The sequence below is a fragment of the Erythrolamprus reginae genome, chromosome 12 (assembly GCF_031021105.1).
Source record: "Erythrolamprus reginae isolate rEryReg1 chromosome 12, rEryReg1.hap1, whole genome shotgun sequence".
NCBI classification, from domain to species: Eukaryota; Metazoa; Chordata; class Lepidosauria; order Squamata; family Dipsadidae; genus Erythrolamprus; species Erythrolamprus reginae.
Genome location: NC_091961.1, coordinates 21,248,694 through 21,269,057, shown reverse-complemented (window position 1 = coordinate 21,269,057; position 20,364 = coordinate 21,248,694). Strand labels below are relative to the sequence as shown.

The 20,364-nt window shown below is 42.6% G+C and overlaps 2 protein-coding genes across 2 annotated transcripts in view; one reads left to right on the top strand and one right to left on the bottom strand.

The window, feature by feature from the left end:
* The first annotated feature begins 82 nt into the window (after positions 1-82).
* On the top strand, positions 83-20,258 carry SRPRA (SRP receptor subunit alpha). The gene is made up of 14 exons (XM_070765446.1): positions 83-357; positions 7,162-7,245; positions 8,472-8,635; positions 10,031-10,191; positions 10,343-10,505; positions 12,085-12,238; positions 12,954-13,063; positions 14,951-15,069; positions 15,743-15,829; positions 16,517-16,689; positions 16,969-17,182; positions 17,309-17,472; positions 17,944-18,042; positions 18,867-20,258. Exons 1-14 carry the CDS (start codon positions 232-234, stop codon positions 18,993-18,995), a joined length of 1,947 nt encoding a protein of 648 aa, XP_070621547.1. The 5' UTR covers positions 83-231; the 3' UTR covers positions 18,996-20,258.
* Positions 9,352-20,364, bottom strand: part of FAM118B (family with sequence similarity 118 member B) — a 23,948-nt gene continuing 12,935 nt past the window's right edge. Inside the window, exon 8 of the mRNA XM_070765451.1 lies at positions 9,352-9,579. Coding sequence (XP_070621552.1) covers positions 9,569-9,579 — 11 coding nt within the window. The 3' untranslated portion in view covers positions 9,352-9,568. The remainder of the gene's footprint in view (positions 9,580-20,364) is intronic.

The window sequence follows — 20,364 nt, the reverse complement described above, 5'->3', positions numbered from 1 at the left end:
ACTCTTCACTTTCTAATCTCTATGAGCTATTAAGATCCCGCCTCTTTCGGGAACGGGATCCAACCAGACGTTTGGGGCCCGAGATGCTTCCGGCGGATGTGACAAGTACTTAAGAGAATAATCTGACGTGGGTAAGGAAGTCGGGCTGGTTTCCCGGCGTCTTCGGTCCCGTCGCCCCCCGGTTTCCCCCCTCTCCCCGCCGGGTCAGGGCCCGGCGCCCCCGATCCCGCCATGCTCGACTTCTTCACCATCTTCAGCAAGGGGGGGCTCGTCCTCTGGTGTTTCCAAGGCGTGCGCGGCCCCGCGGCGGCCTGCACTGCCCCCGTGAACGCGCTGATCCGCTCGGTCCTCCTCCAGGTAAGAGCTCCCCCTCTTTGACCACGTTTGCATCTGAGGTCTTGGCTGGGTGGGCGACTCGTGGCCCATATTTCGTCCACGCGGGGTGACGACGTGGGGAGGTGGAAATGGAGGAGCCCCAGACGGATCTGGGTTGGATTTCAAGGAAGGCTTCCCTCCCTTCGTTAATTCTGCGATGGGAGACCACCAGGAGGTCGCAGGAAGGATTTTAGAAGTGGGCAGTGGCCAAATGCTGTGCCCTAGAGGTGGAACCTCGCAATCAGGAGGTTGTGAAGTTCGATCCTAGGTAAAGCAGATGTGTAGGGTCTCCTGCTTGGATAGGGGTTTGCTCTAGAGCAGTGTTTCCCAACCATGGCAACTTGAAGATATTTGGACTTCAACTCCCAGAATTCCCCAGCCAGCATTCGCTGGCTGGGGAATTCTGGGAGTTGAAGTCCAAATATCTTCAAGTTGCCAAGGTTGGGAAACACTGCTCTAGATCAGGGATAGGCAAAGCTGGCTCTGGGCGGCATACAAATCTAATAAATTGAATTGAATTGAGCTCAGGAATTCTGGGAGTTGAAGTCCACATGTCATAGAAGAGCCCACTTTGCCTACCCCTGCACTAGATGACCTGCAGGGTCCCTTCCAACTCCTTACAATCTGTTAAATGCTTTTGTGCTGCTGCTGCTGATAGAGAATGATATCAAGGAATCACCCAGGCCTAAGATCAATTAAAGGGAATTTTTGTCTAATTTGATTGTTAAGCTCCCCTTTTTTGGATCTTCCATCTCCTCCATTGTCTTCAATTCTCCACCACCCTGCTATCCCCTCAAGCAAATTTTCCGTGTTTGACCTTTAGCGATAGCATTTAGACTTATATACCGCTTCATAGTGCTTTTACAGTCCTCTAAATTATTGTCCCCAATAATTTGGGCCCTCATTTTACCACCTTGGTAGGCTGAGTCAACCTTGAGCCGGTGGTGAGATTAACTGCTGAACTACAGCTAGCAGTTGGGCGAAGTACCCTGCAATGTTGCGCTCTAACCAATGTGCCACCCGGCTCTTTAACCGCTTGATGCTAGGATCTAATTGAAATAACAAGGTTAATTCAGGACTTCTGAATAATGATAGTTATGTAAGTTATGTACTTATTATAGTTATACATTTCCATACTGTCATTGTAACATAACACTCTGATGCTTTATATAATTGTGTCCAAGTGATAGTTAAGAACGCAGGCTGGATAAACTGTCTCTTCCTATTAATTTGCATGCCTATTAATATTTTGAGTAGGCCAGCTCTTGCAGCATCTTGTAATTTGATCCCAATTTATAGGAGTTTGTTTAGAACAGGCAAAATTACCCAGCATCCTGCTCTTTAGTGAGCCTACAACAAATGCTATAGAGCAGTGATGGGCAACCTTTTGAGCTTGGTGTGTCAAAATTCGCCAAAAAACTGAGCTTAACTCGGGTGGTGTGTCACCTTGAAAAAAAAACTGGGCGGCATAGAAGTATATATATATATATATATATATATATATATGTATGTATGTATGTATGTATGTAGGTAGGTAGGTAGGTAGGTAGGTAGGTAGGTAGATAGACAGACAGATAAACAAACAAAAAATAAATAAATAAAAATAAAAATAAATAATAAATCCCTTCTTTTTTATTAAAAGAAATTAATAATAAAACAAAACTCTATTACTATTAAAACTAAAACAACCAGCAAATTCAAAAACATAACTATTAATAAAAACAGGTGAGGGTTGGGGTTTTTTCTCTCTGTTATTATGTTTATGTTTATGTTATTATATGTTTTAAATCAAGAGTCACTTCTCTCTCTCTTTCTCTCTTTCCTGTCATTCTCTGCCTCAATCATTTTCTCATTTCTCTTTTTTTTCTCCCCTTTATTCTATCATTTCTCTCTCTCTCTTTCTATCTTCTCTCTCTCACTCTTTCTCTCTCTCTCCCTTCCTTTCTTTCCTTCTCTCTTCCTTCCACTTTTTTCTCTTTCTCTCTCTCTCCCTTCCTTTCTTTCTCTTCCTTCCACTTTTTTCTCTTTCTCTCTGTCTCCCTTCCTTTGTTTCTCTTCCTTCCACTTTTTTCTCTTTCTCTCTCTCTCCCTTCCTTTCTTTCTCTTCCTTCCACTTTTTTCTCTTTCTCTCTCTCTCCCTTCCTTTCTTTCTCTTCCTTCCACTTTTTTCTCTTTCTCTCTCTCTCCCTTCCTTTCTTTCTCTTCCTTCCACTTTTTTCTCTTTCTCTCTCTCTCCCTTCCTTTCTTTCTCTTCCTTCCACTTTTTTCTCTTTCTCTCTCTCCCTTCCTTTCTTTCTCTTCCTTCCACTTTTTTCTCTTTCTCTCTCTCTCTCTCCCTTCCTTTCTTTCTCTTCCTTCCACTTTTTTCTCTTTCTCTCTCTCTCCCTTCCTTTCTTTCTCTTCCTTCCACTTTATATTTATCTCTTCCTTCCTTCCTCTCTTCCTCCCTTTCTCTCTCCCTCTCGTTCCCTTTTCTTTCTTCCAGCGGCCCCTGCGAGCCAACCACCGTTCGTGGTGGGCTCCGACGCTTGGCGCCGCGCCAATCAATATTCCTTCTAATTTTTCCCCGGTGTGGGCAGAAAAGTATAGTGTCTGAGCGGCAGTCCCTTTGGGACTGGGCAGCATAAAAGTAATAAATAAATATATAAATAAATAAATATAAATAAATAAATAAATATTCATGCCTGAGCAGTGCTATGTATTTTGTCAATAGTTAATGAATCTAACAATAGAGGTTCTCAAATTCTGAAACAGATTCCTAAAAAGATAAACCAATTTATGTAACCCACTTTATGAATAAATTAATCCTTTCACTGGCATAAGGGCTAGGCAAGGAAATACTTTTAAATTTCATGTTATAATATATGTTAAATAAAACAATTACATAATTGTATAATTTAATTTTCAAATATTTAATTTAAAATATGATATTTATGACTATGTTTTGATGGGATGAATGAACTTGCTTACTTTTGTTGACATCTGAATCAATGTCTGATAATTGCAAAAAAACCTTGAGTCAGAGAAGTAGAAATGCCACAAACGTTTATCAGCACTGTCAATGAATTGATTATTAGGATTGGGTAAGAAGCTTTTTGAAAATACCTAAAAATGTTTCCATGCTAAAAAGCCAAAAATGTAAAAAATGATTTGAAATAGTAAATTTCACTATTAAAAAGTCACTCAAAAGATTATGGAATTACCAGTATGCTAGTGGGGATATATGAAACAAACATTTTCAACAGAAGCAATGCACAGTAACATTTGTTATCATAATTTAAATGATTTAGTTGGCAGCTCATACACTTCTTGCCGTTACTTAAAAAAAGAAGCTGAAAATTGGTTTGTAAGCATAGCAATGCTCACAATTCCAAATTTGATTATTATGTCTGAAACAAATATTTTTAAAAATTCCTACATACCACTTCCAAACCAATGTTGAACTTCTTACTTTATAGAGAAGAAAACAATTTCTAGCTTTGTTTTCCAAAACCCATAAACATTGAAAGAATTGCTATCTCCTCTTATAAATTCTGTGCAGTATTAGGAGAACTCGAGATCCGCCACCCACCTTACAGAGAGATACTGGTGCTCCGCCCCACTCCTCCTCCTCCCCCGGGATTTCCTCTTTCCCGCTCCAGACTTTCCCTTATTCCCCCTACAAACAACACCGGGGGAACTAGGCATCTCACCTCCCGCTTGTTCCTGGCTGTGCTTGTCCACCGGCTGTTCTCTCCGGCACCTGGGCCAGGCGGCTCAGGGGACAGCGTGGTGCTTTCCCCCGGCCCCAGCCCAGCCTGACCTTCACACCAGGCGGTTTCTCAGCCGCTGGCGAGACTGTTCCCTCGGTATGGGTGGAGTGGGGAGGAGGAGGATGACTGGCTGCCCGGCACTTTGAAAATGCTGCCGCCGCCCCCCTCAGCAGGGGGGAGGGAGGAGGCCACTCCCCCCCCCCCAGGAAAGAGTTGCAAAAAAGCAGCGCATTTGAAAAGCGCGCTGCTTTCTCGGAAAGCCGGCTTTCCTGGCCGGCACAGGGCTTTCCCGCCGCCGCCGCCCCCCGAAAACACAACGGAAGATGACAGGCAGGGCAAAGCGGGGTGGAGCTACGGGAGGCTCAAGAAGGCAGCCCCGCGCTTTTCTTTCGGCGGAAGAGGAGGAGATCGGGCGGGCGGGGGCAGCGCCTTCTAGTGCCGGCGCCTCCCCCCCTGCGGGTTGGCAGGGGGATGGGGAGTGCGCGCCCGTGGAAAAGGCTGCGGGGGGGGGGGGTATTTTGGGGCGGGCGCTTCTTCCCTGGCCAGACAGGCATGCTTGTGCTGCCAAAGGCAGCGTGTGGGCGAGCCTGCACTCTGCAGGCTCGCCCATACAGAAGGAGGAAGGAGGCAGCTGGGAGGCGGCCGCGTGTCACCGAAAATGGCTAGGCGTGTCAGTGGTGACACGCGTGTCATAGGTTCGCCATCACTGCTATAGAGACTAGTATGGTTTTCTTTCTGTAGCAGGGACTTTTTTGGTGGAGTGGGTAGGTTAAGTGTTCAACTGTGTGACTATCAACTGTTTCTTTGTCATTCTTGGCTCTTAATAATTATACTAGTGACTGTATCTGAGAGATTAAATGTGCAACTGGCTCAAACTAGCAGTTTTCAATTTATTCTTAGTGCTTAAATCAAATTGAAACACAAAGTACCATGTTTTATTAACATATATTCCCTACTGTATAAATTTCACCATGCTGTATAAATTTCAGTCAGATTATATAATAGATAAAATAATAGAAATAATAACAGACAAAAGGAAAACCATGTCTTCCCTTCTTCCAATATATCCCTGTATTCAAAGCCTGTTTTTTGAGTAAGATATTCAACCCCACCCCAAATCAGGACTTTGAGTACTAGATCAGTGATTTTCAACCTTTTTTGAGCCGCGGCACATTTTTTTACATTTACAAAACCATGGGGCACATTGAGGGGGGGGGGCAGGTAAAAAAAGTATGGACAAAAAAATTATCTCTCTCTCCCTCCCTCCCTTTCGCTCTCTTTCTCTCTCCCTCCCTCTTTCTCTCCCTTTTTCTCTCTCTCTCTCCATCCCTTTCTTCTCTCTTCCTTCTTTCCTCTTTTTTGCTCTTTCTCTCTCGCTCCCTACCTCCCTCTATGTCTTTCTCTCTTCCACCTTCCCTCCCTCTCTTTCTCTTTCTTTCTCTCTCTTTCTCTCTCTTGCTTTCTTTCTCTCTTGTTCTCTTTCTCTCTCTCTTGCTTTCTCTCTCTTTCTCTCGTTTTCTTTCCCTCTCTTGCTCTTTCTTTCTTTCTCTCTCTCTCTCTTGTTTTCTCTCTCTCTCTGAGCTTCGCGGCACACCTGACCATGTCTCGCGGCACACTAGTGTGCCACGGCACACTGGTTGAAAAACACTGTACTAGATGGTTCTGAATTCTTCAGGACTTCTTTGGCCTTATTAACCGTTTATATCTAAAATCTTTCCTTTAATTTATTGTTTCAGAATATATGCTGATGAGTCAGATTTTACCATGTGTACCAGGGAACTGAAGCTATCTGCTTTCCGAGATCCCTTACCGATAAACCTTAACAAGCACTCAGCCATCACCAAATGGCCTTTTTCAACTTTGCATTTGCTTTTTCAGAAAGCGTGATATTAATGAATCGGTATATGGTACCAGTATCTCATGCTAATCCTTGCTAAATTAGTTTATTATAAAAAGTTTTCATGGAGTTTGCATTTGTAGAATCTGAAATAACCTTTCTTAAATTTGTTTTTTTTTTAATTTATCTTACTCAGGTGCCATTTTCTATAAAACACATATTACAACAATGTAAAATTATACTCACTAAATGAGGTGTTTTTCCCACATTCATGAGTTTTTAACAGGTACCCATACATTAAGCCAGAGATCTTCACACTTGGTAACTTTAAGACTTATGGACTTCAACTCCCAGAAGTCTCCTGCTATGCTGGCTGGAGAATTCTGGGAGTTGAAGTCCACAAGTCTTAAAGTTGCCAAGTTTGAAGATCTCTGCATTAAGCAATTTCCTAGATCTCAAGGTGGAGAGCCTGGAACAGTGCAGCACAGGCCCCACAGCAGAAAAGGATTGTCTGGAAGAAGCTGTGGGATGACTTTCGATGGTGTTTGCCACCAGGAAATGCTCAAATGAGAACATTCTGTACCTCATCCTACTACTCTGACTTTTGGGAGAAAAAAAAGAATTTATCATGCAAATTGTAATCAGGCTAATTACTAGGTTTTACTCAGAACAACATAAATTGGTTTCAGCTAGTTTCCCCAGGTTCTACATAGAATCATAGATAGGATCCCATTGGGCTCAATTCCCTTTTAGCTATTTACATGGTCTATGCTCTCCATTTTCTATTTTAAATTTATGTACATTGTCTAGGTTTTATATAAATTGAGTCTTTTAGTTTGTGGTTTGTTTTTCCATCATGTTGGCCACAGAGACATCGAATTGGGCAGCCTTATAAACCCAGTAAATCAATAATACCTGGAACACTTGCAGGTTGCTTAACTGACACTACAAAAGCTTTAAAACCTTCCTAGGGGCCTCATATTCTTGAATGAATTGTGCTATACTTTTAGCGGGGTTGTATCTCTCAGAAACGTAGATCTTGCGGAGGTATCAGTTTGCTTATTCAACCACTTGCACATTGCAGATTGCCTCTCTCATGTCGGTCTGCATTTTAGTCCCCACTGCCAAGAATAATTGCAGAAGCCACATTTGACATATGGATCCTGTGTTTCATTATGTTAATTTTCTTATTTTCAGGAGCGAGGTGGCAGCAACTCTTTCAACCATGAAGCCCTTACTCTTAAATATAAGCTGGACAATCAATTTGAGCTTGTATTTGTGGTGGGTATGCTGTTTTGTGCTGAAAGAAAGAGGCTTCAAAAGCAAATGAATACTAAACTGAAATTAAAATGGTTCATCCTTATTGGCTAGTTCTTGAGAGGTGGAACAAGTGAAAAATATGTGGCCTTTTACCAGTGACTGAATTACAGCTCCTTGTAGTGTAGTTAGTGATGAAAAACATTATGAGTCACAGTTCAGCAACATGCTCTTCCTTCCCAACGTTGAAATCCTATTTTGTTGAGGTTCACAAAGCACACGATTGTCATGGAATATTTAATCCTGCTTTGTCTGATAAGCTATAGTTGGCTGGAACCACAAGGTGTGACGCCAGAACCAAATGCATCTCATATTTTATGGAGTCTGTAAGCCTAGTGTGTCACGATAGCAGGGATATATAAATGTTCTTTTCTGTTTGAATCATTCATCTGTTTAAAAATCTCATTAAGAAATCTAGTTGCATTGCGTGTATCCTGCTTTTGTGGGGGAAAAAACATAGAACAGAGGCAGCTGATTCATATGAGGACCCGGATTGTGGGAGCAATATGCTGACTCTGTTTAAAAAAGCGCTATTGCTAACATGCTGTAAGTTGCCCTGAGTCTAAGGAGAAGGGCAGCATAAAAATCGAATTAAATAAATAAATAAATGAATAAATGAATATTATGGACTATTAAGGCAGAAGAATTTGCATATCCCTTCATGGCATCAGACCAGAATATCTCCGGGACCGCCTTCTGCTGCACGAATCCCAGCGATCGATTAGGTCCCACAGAGTGGGCCTTCTCTGGGTCCTGTCAACTAAACAATGTCGTTTGGCGGGCTCCAGGAGAAGAGCCTTCTCTGTGGCGGCCCCGACTCTCTGGAACCAGCTCCCCCCAGAGATTAGAACTGCCCCTACCCTCCTTGCCTTTCGTAAACTCCTCAAAACCCACCTTTGTCGTCAGGCATGGGGGAACTGAGATATCTCCCCCAGGCCTATACAATTTATGTATGGTATGCTTGTATGTATGTCTGCTTAATAATGGTTTTTTTAAAATATTTTAAATTGTAAATTATTAGATTTGTTATGAACTGTTTTATTGTGTTGTGAACTGCCCCGAGTCTACGGAGAGGGGCGGCATACAAATCTAATAAATAATAATAATAATAATAATATCCTTAAATATGAACCCTCTTAACTATGTACCTTTTTACCTTTTTTCTCAACCACACGGCTTCTCTTTTGCAGGTTGGATTTCAGAAAATCTTGACTTTAACCTATGTGGATAAGTTGATAGATGATGTGCATAAAGAGTTCAGAGATAAATATCGAAATGAGTTTCAACAGAAGGGAACTCTTGGGATCCTTAATGGCACCTTTGATTTTAAGGAGGACTTTCTACGTCTTCAGCGGTAACCGAATCATTCCTTTTGTGGTCACACACATTGTCCTAACGTTGATTTATCCCAGCTTTGCAGCTGAAAGACTTTAGTGCGGATCACTGAGAGCTGGACAAAATGGAAGGCTGTGGGTGGTCCTTATGTCCAGTTCAGTTGTTTACACTTTGCTGTAGCGTACTTTATAAATTTTGAAGCTATTTGCTTTGTCTTGGCGATCAAATTAAATTTGTGTTCAAAAAACCCACTCATTTCCAAGCTGCAAAGTTCTTCCCAGCTATAGGCTAGCATGTTTAACTAAACCCAGACTTACAAGCGGTGATATTGATATAAGTAGCTTGGGGTTCATCAGCTTCTTAGATTCCTAGCCATTGACAGTGCTGACAAGTGGGACTGGATGTAGTAAGAGCTGTGGTGGCGCAGTAGCTAGAATGCCATATTGCAGGCTTGCAGTCATGACCAGTTCAAAGTAAACTCATCCTTCCATCCTTCTGAGGTTGGTAAAACGAGGACTTAGATTGTTGGGGGCAATAGGCTTACTTCGTAAACTGCTTAGGGAGGGCTATAAAATAATATGAAGCCTAAGTGCTGTTGCTATACATTTCTCTCATTTAAAGTAGATCATAGCCAAGGTTCATAAACATTTGGTCATCACACGAAAGGCATTGTACATACCTCCTTTAAAAATTGAAGCACCAAAATGAACACAAATGACAATTAAGACAATACAATAAAGCTTTAGGAAAGGTTTATTGTAATAATGTGCAACTAATGCCTTTCTTCTTCATGCTCTTTCTCAGAACTTTCCCAAGGGAGATTGACCTCACAGTCTAGGAAATCCTGGCTTAACCCTGGATATAATTCTTGCCAGGGGATGTTTTCTTCTGACTAACAGAAATAGAACTGACACCAAATGTGATGCAAATGTCTTGACAAACCTTGAACTCCTTACTCTCCCCCTGCATAAAAGTGGAGAGGAATTTTAAATATCTCTTTGTGATAACAAACTTACCTTATAAAAGTATGGGTGTGTGCAATTTGTGCAATCCATATTTAGAAGCTAGGCCATTATCCCAAGATAAGATCAGTTAATACCCTCCTAGGCTAAGAATAATTCAGAAGGACTCTATTTTTAGGATCTACCAGGAAACTGATTTATAACACAGTCATTCTTTAGGAAATATTGTGAAGGGTATATTCACAGACACATTGAATGAAGAGAGAGATTCTGGGACAGAACATAATCACTGCAAATAACATTGCAGTGTTATTTGCACATTACAGTACGCACAGGTCAAAATCCTGTCCTGAAGTGCCCAATAGGAGGGAAGCAGATTCTATGGATTAAACATGAGGGCGTTTTTTTCACAGCATTCCTAATATTACATGATTTTTCCTCTTTCTGATCAGGGAAGCAGAGGAGAGCAGTAAAATCCGAGCTCCCACTGCCATGAAGACTTTTGAACAATCAGCAAAGTCCCAAAAAACCGTAAAGTCTATGATAGAAACTCGGGGAGAGAAACCAAAAGAAAAAACTAAGAATAAGAAAAACAAAGGTTCCAAAAAGGAAGGTGAGTTGATATTGGACTGAGCAGTGACTCGTAACCCTGAAGAACAATGGGATTTGTGTTTGTGGTACCTTGTAAGCCTTGTACCTTCAGCTTCAAAGCCACTTTCTGCTTTACAACCTTATATGGGACAATGGCAATTTTTTAATTTCAGCTCAAGGAAATGAAACGGCTGCAGCTCCCAAAACCGCTCCTGCAGTTAAGGTGGACCCTCCTCTTGCAACTGGGGAAAAGGAAGAACTGAGTAAGGATGAAATTCTGAAGAAAAACCGGGAAGAATTCTTCAAGAAACGGATGAAAGGTGGAGAGAAGTCCAAGTAAGCAAGGCCAATAACTGGACAAGTTGGATGTCTCTTGTTTCTTCATCCAACAGAACCTATCTTGGATGCTTGTATTTCTCCAGGCATATCTTTCAAACATCTAACATTACTCTTTACTGTAGTCAGTCAGGATAAGTACTATACCTCCCCGAAACTTTCGAGGCATGTTTCATTTCAGAGATGCTTCAAGTGAAGGGTCTCTCTGGTGGTAGGCATAGTTCCCTCTAAGCTGAGCAGTGAGCAATCGCTCACTTAAAAATCATCATCAACTCAGAGTTTTGCAAACCTGCCCAGAAGCCGAGAGGGAAAGAGTGAGAGGGAAGGAGAGAGAGAGGAAGAGAGAGAAACAGATAGAAAAAAGAGAGGAAGGAAAAGAGAAAGAAAAAGAATGGGAGTAAGGAAGAGAGAAAGAAAATCAAAATCTAGTTTGCAACTAGCTCAACTATTTAAGTGGCATTTTGATATTGATAGAGTTGCCCTATTATGAGCTCACTGTTATAGACACACAGTACAGTATTTTATTTTGAAATTCTCTGAGGCAAAACAGGGTGGGTTTTTTATTTGTTTGTTTGTTTATTTATTTATTTATTATTTCTGTGTCGCCCAGTCCCGAAGGGACTGCCGCTCAGACACTATACTTTTCCGCCCACCCCCCCAAAAAATTAGAGGGAACACTGATGGTAGGTTGCTTTTTTTTTTTTTTGCTGCTGCAAAGCAGGCATAAGTGAAACAAGAAGCAAAGTGGCTGTGGTGCTTCACTTTGCTTTGTCCAGCTGCCTCACTCTAACACTCCATTAAATGGAACTTGTTTGTGCAGGCACAACACATGGATAAAAACCTCTTTCGGTGAGGAATTGCCAGATGTTTTGTAGTAATGCAAACTGCCTCAGCAAGACCAACCATTTTGACTAGATGAGAGATATATAATATAGAAAGCAACCTATACCCATGATGGCGAAATTATGGCATGCATAAGTTGCCACCAGCCTTTGGCCTAGCCCAGCTCCATCGCGCATGCGCAGAGGTCTCCCGCCGGCCAGCTGCTCTTCGGGTCTCTGCTGTGCATGCGCGCGGACCAGGAGCATGTGGGAGATACATGCATGCACCGGGGGGGGGGCACATTTGTGGGGGGGAACTTGCATTGCACTTTGGGGGCTTGCACATATGCACACACACACACCTCCCCCATTTTGGGCCTGGAAGGTCTCCTGCACCAACCTGGAAGCCAAAAGTGGGCAAGGGGAGAAGGAAGGGCAGTGCACATGTGTAGAGGGGCACTTGCGTTGCATTTTGGGGTTTCGGGCACATGCTTTGGCCGCTTGACACCAAAATGGTTAACCATCACTGGCCTATCTCTTGCCTACTGTAACAAATTGTAGGTGCCACGTTCTCAAGCAGGATTGCCAAATATTGAAATCTCACTAGTTCTGAGCAGTTTATTATTTTATCAGATGGAACTGGGGGCAATTTGTATTTCTAATCCTTTCTCTCTCTGGTCCAACCAAGCCACATGTCTTATCATTCAGAACAGGAATTCTGCTTAGATCTAAAGGACTTTCCCTTTTGCCTTCCTTAGCAAGTCTCCAAAGCCGGATGCTCAGAAGGACAAGGGGAAGAAGCCCCGTGTGTGGGATACAGGGAATTCTAATGCCAAAGTACTTGATTATAGTAACTCCACTACTAATGGAAACACAGACGCATGTCCCATGGAGAATTATGATGCAGAAATGGTAAGATCTCCACTTTCCTGTCCTTCTGGTGGCTTCTCCTGAAGCCTTGACCTCCATAACTGGAGTGATTTTTCTTGCACTGAAATCTTCAGCACAGATTATCAGGGCTTCTGTACCACGAGACGTTAGTACAGACTTTGCCACTAAAGACAAATGCATTATTCTAGTCAATGGCTGAGCCACATTTGCAAAGTAACCGTCTTCTGCTGCACAAATCCCAACGACCAGTTAGGTCCCATAGAATGGGTCTTCTCCGGGTCCCGTCAACTAAACAATGCTGCTTGGTGGGGCCCAGGGGAAGAGCCTTCTCTGTTGCGGCCCCGGCCCTCTGGAACCAACTCCCCCCAGAAATTAGAATTGACCCCACCCTCCTTGCCTTTCGTAAACTACTTAAAACCCACCTCTGCCGCCAGGCATGGGGGAATTGAGATACTCTTTCCCCCCAGGCCTTTACAATTTTATGTATGGTATGTCTGTATGTGTGTTTGGTTTTTATATTAATGGGGTTTTAATCGTTTTTAGTATTGGATTATTATTGTACGCTGTCTTATTGTTGTTGTTAGCCGCCCCGAGTCTCCGGAGAGGGGCGGCATACAAATCCAATAAATAAATAAAGTAAAAGATTAACTGAATTCTGGCTTAACCACCGTTTATTAATTAAGCCACAATAAGCTATGTTTGCTCATGGGCCTAAGGCAAACTATTTCCGATTCAGCTGCTGGTAGATGGAAGTCGTGAACCTGGCCGTCTTCTTGATCTTGAGTATGACAGTGAGGAGGATCCCGGAGAAGAGGACAAAGTGGTTCCAAACTCTTCAAACACAAGGTAAAATCCCTGGCAGTAACTTGCAGGTGTGGACGCCATTGTGGAATTTCCATGGTTTTATGGATTGTAACTTTTAATGAGTTTATGGCTTAGAGCAAAGTTTCTCAATCTTGGCAATTTTACTATCTACTTACTTAACTTTATTGTCATTGCACCTAATACAATGAAATTAAATGCCACCTTCAGTATCTGTTATAATTATAAAAATAAAACACAAACATCCTTTACATTCTATACAATTTAATTGAAAACTGATGTTGCATTAATATTGCACTATACAATAGAATGCCCTGGGATAGAAGCTGTTTTTCAGCCTATTTCTTCTTTTCCAGGCATATGGACTTCAACTCCCAGAATTCCACAGCCAGCATAATCATTACTGTAAATTCTGGAAGTTGAAATTGAAGTCCACTCACTTTCAGTTTACCAAGATTTGAAAATACTAGCTTAGAGAAATATGTGAACTCAGTCGCTGGTTTGTTTATTTATTTATTTATTTATTTATTACTTAGATTTGTATGCCGCCCCTCTCCGAAGACTCGGGGCGGCTCACAACACGTGGAAACAAATCATAAATAATCTAAACAGATTTAAAATATTTAACGATTTAAAAGCCGTTATCCTGCTTCAAACAGAATCCTTCTGGTGTTAGAATAAGAAGTACTGTATTTTTTGGAGTATAAGACACATCAGAGTATAAGACTCACTAGTTTTGGGGGAGGAAAATAGGGGAAAAAATCTTCCTACTAGATATTCATCTGGCTAGCGGCCCTAGTCTGGTCAGCTTCAGCACATTATTTTATCCCCTGGTTAGGGCTGAAAAAAATATTTGGAGGGAGTAGCCATGAAAACAAGCCTGCAAAGACTTGGGGCTGGGGAAAAAAACTTATTTGGGGTGGCAATGAAAAAATCCTGCAAGCCTTGGCTGAAATAACCCTTTTCAAAGGGAATAGTAATGAAAACAAGCCTGCAAGCCTCCTTAGGTCTGGGGGGAAAAGGCTTCAAAAAAGCTACATTTGGAGTATAAGACGCACACAAATTTTCAGCCTCTTAGGGGAGAAAAAAAGTGTGTTTTATACTCTGAAAAATACAGTAACTGCCATGAAGAACAGCTGCAATGCTAAGGCCTTGAAATTATGCTCTATTTTGATATGGAAAAGAGCAAGCCAAAAGTTAAATGCACAGCCAGCATATTCATGATACATCTTAATTCCCAATTGCCAGCACTTATGTCTGTGCCTTTTTCTATCTTGTAGCGTATAATTCCCTTCTCAATAAAACAAAAATCAAACGCTGGTCACAGAATACTTAGTATGTAAATGGTTTTGCTTGTCCGCCCGCATGTAAGCACTTTCCCGATTCTATGACTTTATTCTCATGATTTGGAAATACATTTCAAGAGACCAGCATCAGTTTGAAGGTAGCTTGCAAAAGGATGAGCTGATGTTCTTCGGATATTCTGCTTTACAAACCATTGGTCATGTTGACTGGGGCTTATGTTTAACTGATGCTCAAAACAATCGGAGGATATCAAGTTGAGGTCTTAATGAAGGAACATGTGCCTAAGCAACTGCCAATTTTATATTTTGTAGCTCATGTGCTCTTCAACATTGGGGTGTTTTGTTTACCCCATGTCAGCTTGATGAAAAGTGACTTAGAGAAGTTGTGAAAGAATGTTTCAAAACAAGATCAAAACAAGAATCTCTCTGGAGATTCTCAGTCATTCAGATCGTGGTTGTCCCAAAGATGTTTTATTCCACTTGCCTCTTGAAAAAGCACCTTTGGGACAAGATCATGTCACTATTTTACTGAAGAGGGAGAACTTGAGGAAACTCCTTTATTTGATTAGCTTTTCCCACTCTGTTAACCTCTCCTTCCTGTTTCCAGCAAGAAGAAAAGTGGTCTTGGAGGCATGTTTGGAATGCTGAAAGGTCTTGTGGGTTCTAAAAGCTTGTCAAGAGAGGATATGGAGCCTGTGCTGGAGAAGATGAAAGATCATTTGATCGGTAAGACTGAATTCCTTTGGCCAGTGGCCAGTTTTGGACTTCACACAGTAATGCTACATCAAGACATTCTACCTTATTCTTCCAGCAGAGTCAGATAAGCTGGCCATGTTGTTAGTCGGGGCTTTGGAAATGATGGGGGGGTTTTTCCTTGAAAGAAAGGTAGAGCAAGGAAAGACAGTTTCAAGATTTGCAGTCCCCAAATTTCTTACAAAATGCATTTTGTATCATCTTGTATTTTTTCTTGATTCTATTTTTGGAACAAAGTCTCCATGTTTTAAAACCTAGTCATCTGAAATGCCTTTGACTTTTCTATTCTATTGCTTTCAGAGTTGATCCAATTTTCTAATCTAGGAATATTGGAAATTGGACAAGGGCTGTCCAGAACTTTGCCTAGATCTGTATACTGCGGCATCATCTTTTGGTTTTTTAGAACTATATAGATGCCGTGGGGAATATGTAGAAGCTATATATCTTGAAACATCAGTCAGGTTCAGAAAAATTTGAATTTATAGCAGAACTGAGCAGCCTGCAGCCCTCAAATCTCCATTTTGCTAGCTTCAAACCTAGAGGGACTATAGGCAGCATTGTCTTATTTCAGTTGTAAGGTGTCTTACAATATGAACTAGAAGCATTACATCCTTAACTCACAATGTGCTTTTTCTTTTCCACAAAGCGAAGAATGTTGCTGCTGAAATTGCAGTCCAGTTGTGTGACTCTGTTGCAAAGAAATTGGAAGGCAAAGTGATGGGTACCTTCACTAGTAAGTGTTTCTTAACTTTTGGGACCATCTGTTGGGACCATCCCTGGATATGAACCTAAATGCACTCATCCATAATGGAATCCATCTATAGAAATAGTTTGGTTTTTCTGGATTAGATGGGTCACAGTCTTCCCTCAGAAAAGATGACATACATCACTGGTGAGCTATAACACTCCATTTGCCTAATAAGCAGGGGTCCCCAGTCCTACGGCCCAAAACCAGGCCATAGCTCATTCAGAACCAGTGTTTTGTGAGCTGTGAGTATTCCATGCACACCTGCCACTCACATGGAACCATTCCCTTTTCCCCCCACTGGACTGCCAAGACAGAAAGGGTTGGAACCACTGAAATAGAGCGTACTGCAAGCGTACCAGTCTGTAATGATTTCTGTTGCTCTATTCCATTCCCACCTAGAAAGAGATTGCGGTAAGTCCAAAGCATCATCGGCCAAAAGAATATCTCATCAAATCTTTTGTGTTTTGATGAGGATGGAAGGAGATACCTGCACAGAAACATTACACATGTGGCATACTTAAGAGAGTAACTAGGCTGTAGTTCAGTTTGCTGGTATCCTTGATTAATCTTGTCCCAGGCTGTCTATCTGTTCTCCATGTTTGCTATGGGGTATGGAAGTTTCCTACGAAAGTACATATGGAGGAAATATATGGCTCACTTTCCATTTTCCAGCGGTGACCTCAACTGTGAAGCAAGGCCTTCAAGAGTCTCTGGTGCAGATCCTCCAGCCTCAGCGCCGGGTGGACGTCTTGCGTGATGTGATGGAAGCCAAGGTTCACCGCCGACCTTACGTTATCACTTTTTGTGGCGTCAATGGAGTTGGGAAGTCAACCAACTTGGCCAAGGTATCGTAGAGGCTTACCTCTATGTTTCTAAGCAGCTGGAACTTTGCATCTACTACTAAACTCTTTAATACCCCAAGATTTCAGACTAGCATGCTGAGTCATTTTATTGAGATGTAGACATAGGAGGCCCACTTCTTAAGGTCTAAGATGTTGCTCATTTTCTTAATCCCTACCTACTTCAGAGGAAAATGCAGGAAAGATGAAATATTAATCTATTCATGTATTGGATTTTGTGCTCGGAAGACTTAGCAAGCTCATGTTCTTCTGCCCACCCTCCAGATTTCTTTCTGGCTAATTGAAAACGGGTATAGTGTCCTCATTGCTGCCTGTGATACCTTCCGTGCCGGAGCTGTGGAGCAACTGCGTACTCATACTCGCCGCCTGAATACTCTGCATCCACCAGAAAACCACAACGGTCGCACCATGGTGCAGCTTTATGAGAAGGGATACGGGAAGGATGCAGCCGGCATTGCCATGGAGGCAATTTTATATGGTAAGGCCTACCCCACGGATTACATTTCTGGCCCCACCCAATCATGTTGGCGCTCGAAATGTATTTTTTCTTCTCCTGCCTTTGATCTCGGAGGATGTGACAGAATATAACTTTCTTCCTTGCCAGCACGCAACCAAGGTTTTGATGTAGTTTTGGTGGACACAGCAGGCCGGATGCAAGACAACGCTCCCTTGATGACAGCCCTGGCTAAGCTCATTGCAGTCAACACCCCAGACCTTGTTCTGTTTGTGGGTGAAGCACTGGTGGGAAATGAGGCTGTGGATCAGCTGGTGAGTGTTTCCTCATCTGTGGAGGATGGCTTGAGCCATCGTAGTTTGGTTCACATTACAGTATCAAAACTAACTATATCCAAACCATAAACAAGAGATTAGCAAATTGCAAATGTTTAACTCCCAGGTGACTTTACTGTGATCTTGGATGTCACTGAGGATTGTGCCTCTTCCATCATTTGACAACATTCCGGAGAGTGTTGTTGTTTTTAACTAAGAGAAGCCTTGAGTGGGACATCATTCATTTCCTTTAAAAAGGGGGGAAGAAGATGCTGACAATGGATTTGAGTCTCACATTAAGCTGCAAACCCAGGCATCTAACTCATCTCTCCTTTGGTTGTCATGCACTATGTAACATTCAGGAATTAGGCTGTAGATCACTTGTGTGGCACTCTGAAGGTTCTACCACACATAATGTGAACAAAAGACAAAAATGAATCGTTTCCTTTTTTCCTTCCTCCACTCCTTCAGGTCAAATTTAACAAAGCTCTTGCGGATTACTCCATCGCTCAATCCCCACGTCTCATTGATGGAATTATTCTCACCAAGTTTGACACTATTGATGACAAGGTAAACATGGGGTCATTTGAATTCCTTGCTTGAGACAGGCAGAACCTTTGACAAGTTTTGGCTGAGGCTGGGGCAGTGTCTAAGACAGCCTGTTAGCCTCCCAGAGTCCATCAGGAGTTGTTGGACAGCATATAAGTAAGTAAGACCAGCTTGGCCTCTAGGCCCGTAATGGTGAACCTGTGACATGTGTGCTGGACGTGGCATGCCATCTCTCTGGGCACACCCACCATTGCCCGTTGCTTTTCTGGATTCCAGCAAGCACATGCGGGCCGGGCCAGCTGTTCTTTGCATGCGTGGGAGCGCCAGAAACTGGAAGAATAGTTCTCCAGTAAGCATGCGTGCACCAGGAAGCTGAGCTTCCAATTTCCAGCATGTGCATGCAGGCCAGCTGGTCTTTGTGCAAATATGTGCACCAGAAACCGGAAGACCAGCTGACCGGCATAGGCATGTGTGCCAGGGAACTGCCCACGTGTGCATGTATGTACGTTCCCTCAGTGGTGAAAAGATTTGTCAACACTTCGCTAGGCAATTTTTATGGAAGGCTCAATAATTAAAGAATTGTAAGAAGCTCTAAGCCTTGCTTGCTTGATATGGCCACTGATTACCTGAACAAGAACACAGCTGCTGCATTTCTGGCTGGGGGAAAAAACATACTGTTGAGTTGCTTTGTACATTAATTAAGGCAACCAAAGTATTGATCCCTTTGCAATTATACCCATGGGGATATATACGGTGGTTTGGCTTAAGAGAGCTTCTTGGGTTTATCCTGATTTGCTTGGTCCCCTGAAGGGATGTAACACGGTGCCCTTTGCTTCCCTTCCCAGGTTGGTGCTGCAATCTCCATGACATACATCACTAGCAAACCGATTGTCTTTGTGGGAACTGGACAGACCTACTGTGACCTACGTAGCCTTAATGCCAAGGCTGTAGTTGCTGCTCTTATGAAGGCCTAAGCATCCATCATTGCACCAAATTCTTGTTTGCCGATGTCTTAGGATGTGCTTTCCAATGTGACTTTTCCTGGAACCTTGCCCCCCACCTCCACCCCTTCCCTTCATCCTTTTCTTTCTTTTCTTTCTTTCTTTTTTTGTATAGTGCAACAGAGAATAGAGCAGCATTAGGAAGAAAACAAGATGAAATAAAGCCAGTCCTCATTTCTTTACATATGGGACACTTTCCTCCCTGCAGTGCACGGGGTTCAATTTTAATGAGAGCTGCCTGTCTTCAGTTGCGTTCCACTTATTTAAAATGACTTTGTCCTGCTCTAAAGTTTTTTTGGGACAAGCCTTTCTCAAAATGCCCACTCTAAAGTATCTCGTTACTTCATGCTCCCTTGTCCAGTAAAGTCTCCTTTCCCCCACTTGCTCTCTCTCTCTCTCTCTGTCTAGCTCATCCTGGGTTAGTGGTATCACAAGAGTTGAGGAAGAGAGTTGGACTGGCTGACATACCTCAGATTCTGCCTTGGGCCTGTACAGCCGTTCTGGATTACATTTCTGGGGATTAGAAACCAAAGGAGTGATGCCTGGACAAATTTCCTAGCAGTTAGCCATTAGATTAGCCATTCCCGATTATTGTGTAGAGCAGAGATAGAGGCTGCTAATGTTGTAAGCTTCATAAGCTGGCTTTCATCACAGTTCCCCAACTGCAGACCAAAAACCCCCACAAAAGGGTACATTTGTTCTCGAAGGAGGAAATGTGAGTGTGAGGACTGTCGATTCCTTCATAAAGTCTTCTCATCAACCCCTTTTGCATTAAGCTTGTCTGGATTGTCTATGATGACCAGGGGTGGATTCCACTTATCTTCACCACCTGTTTGCATTGTGACGTTTAATATTTTCTCTCCTCCCCCCCATAAAGAAGCGGGCTCTGGAAGCCAATGCTTGGCTTCTCCCGTCAAGGGGGAGGGATACACAACCAGCCAAGCAGGAGCCATTGCATGGTATCCCACCGGCACTGGCCTTTGCTTTCCAAAGCAACCTGTCTGCTTTTTTTCTCCCCTTCCTCCACTAGGGATAATCCTGGTGGCTGCCTGCTGCATTCTTCCCTTTCCTCCTCCTCCTTTCAGAGTGCCTCTTGATCCTGATATAAAGTGCTATGTTGAATAACACCAATGTCTCTCTACAAAGATGCCTTGGTAGCTCGGCATTGCAGATGTGCTCTAGTGCAATAAGTTGAATGCTGCCTGCTGAAAATTTATATAAAATTTCTAAAATGTTTTCTTTGTCTTCCTGAATTTGAAAAGCCAGCTTTTCTAAGATCAAGTGTGATCAACAGGTTTACTAGGTATGCAGATTGCTCACTTTCTGTTCTATTCTTGTTAGG

Excerpts from the sequence above, each read along its gene's own strand:
- SRPRA (XM_070765446.1), top strand. The coding sequence starts at position 232 with ATGCTCGACTTCTTCACCATCTTCAGCAAGGGGGGGCTCGTCCTCTGG. Across the intron at positions 13,064-14,950 it reads CCAAACTCTTCAAACACAAG|CAAGAAGAAAAGTGGTCTTG; the intron begins GTAAAATCCCTG and ends TCCTGTTTCCAG. Across the intron at positions 17,473-17,943 it reads ATGAGGCTGTGGATCAGCTG|GTCAAATTTAACAAAGCTCT; the intron begins GTGAGTGTTTCC and ends CCACTCCTTCAG.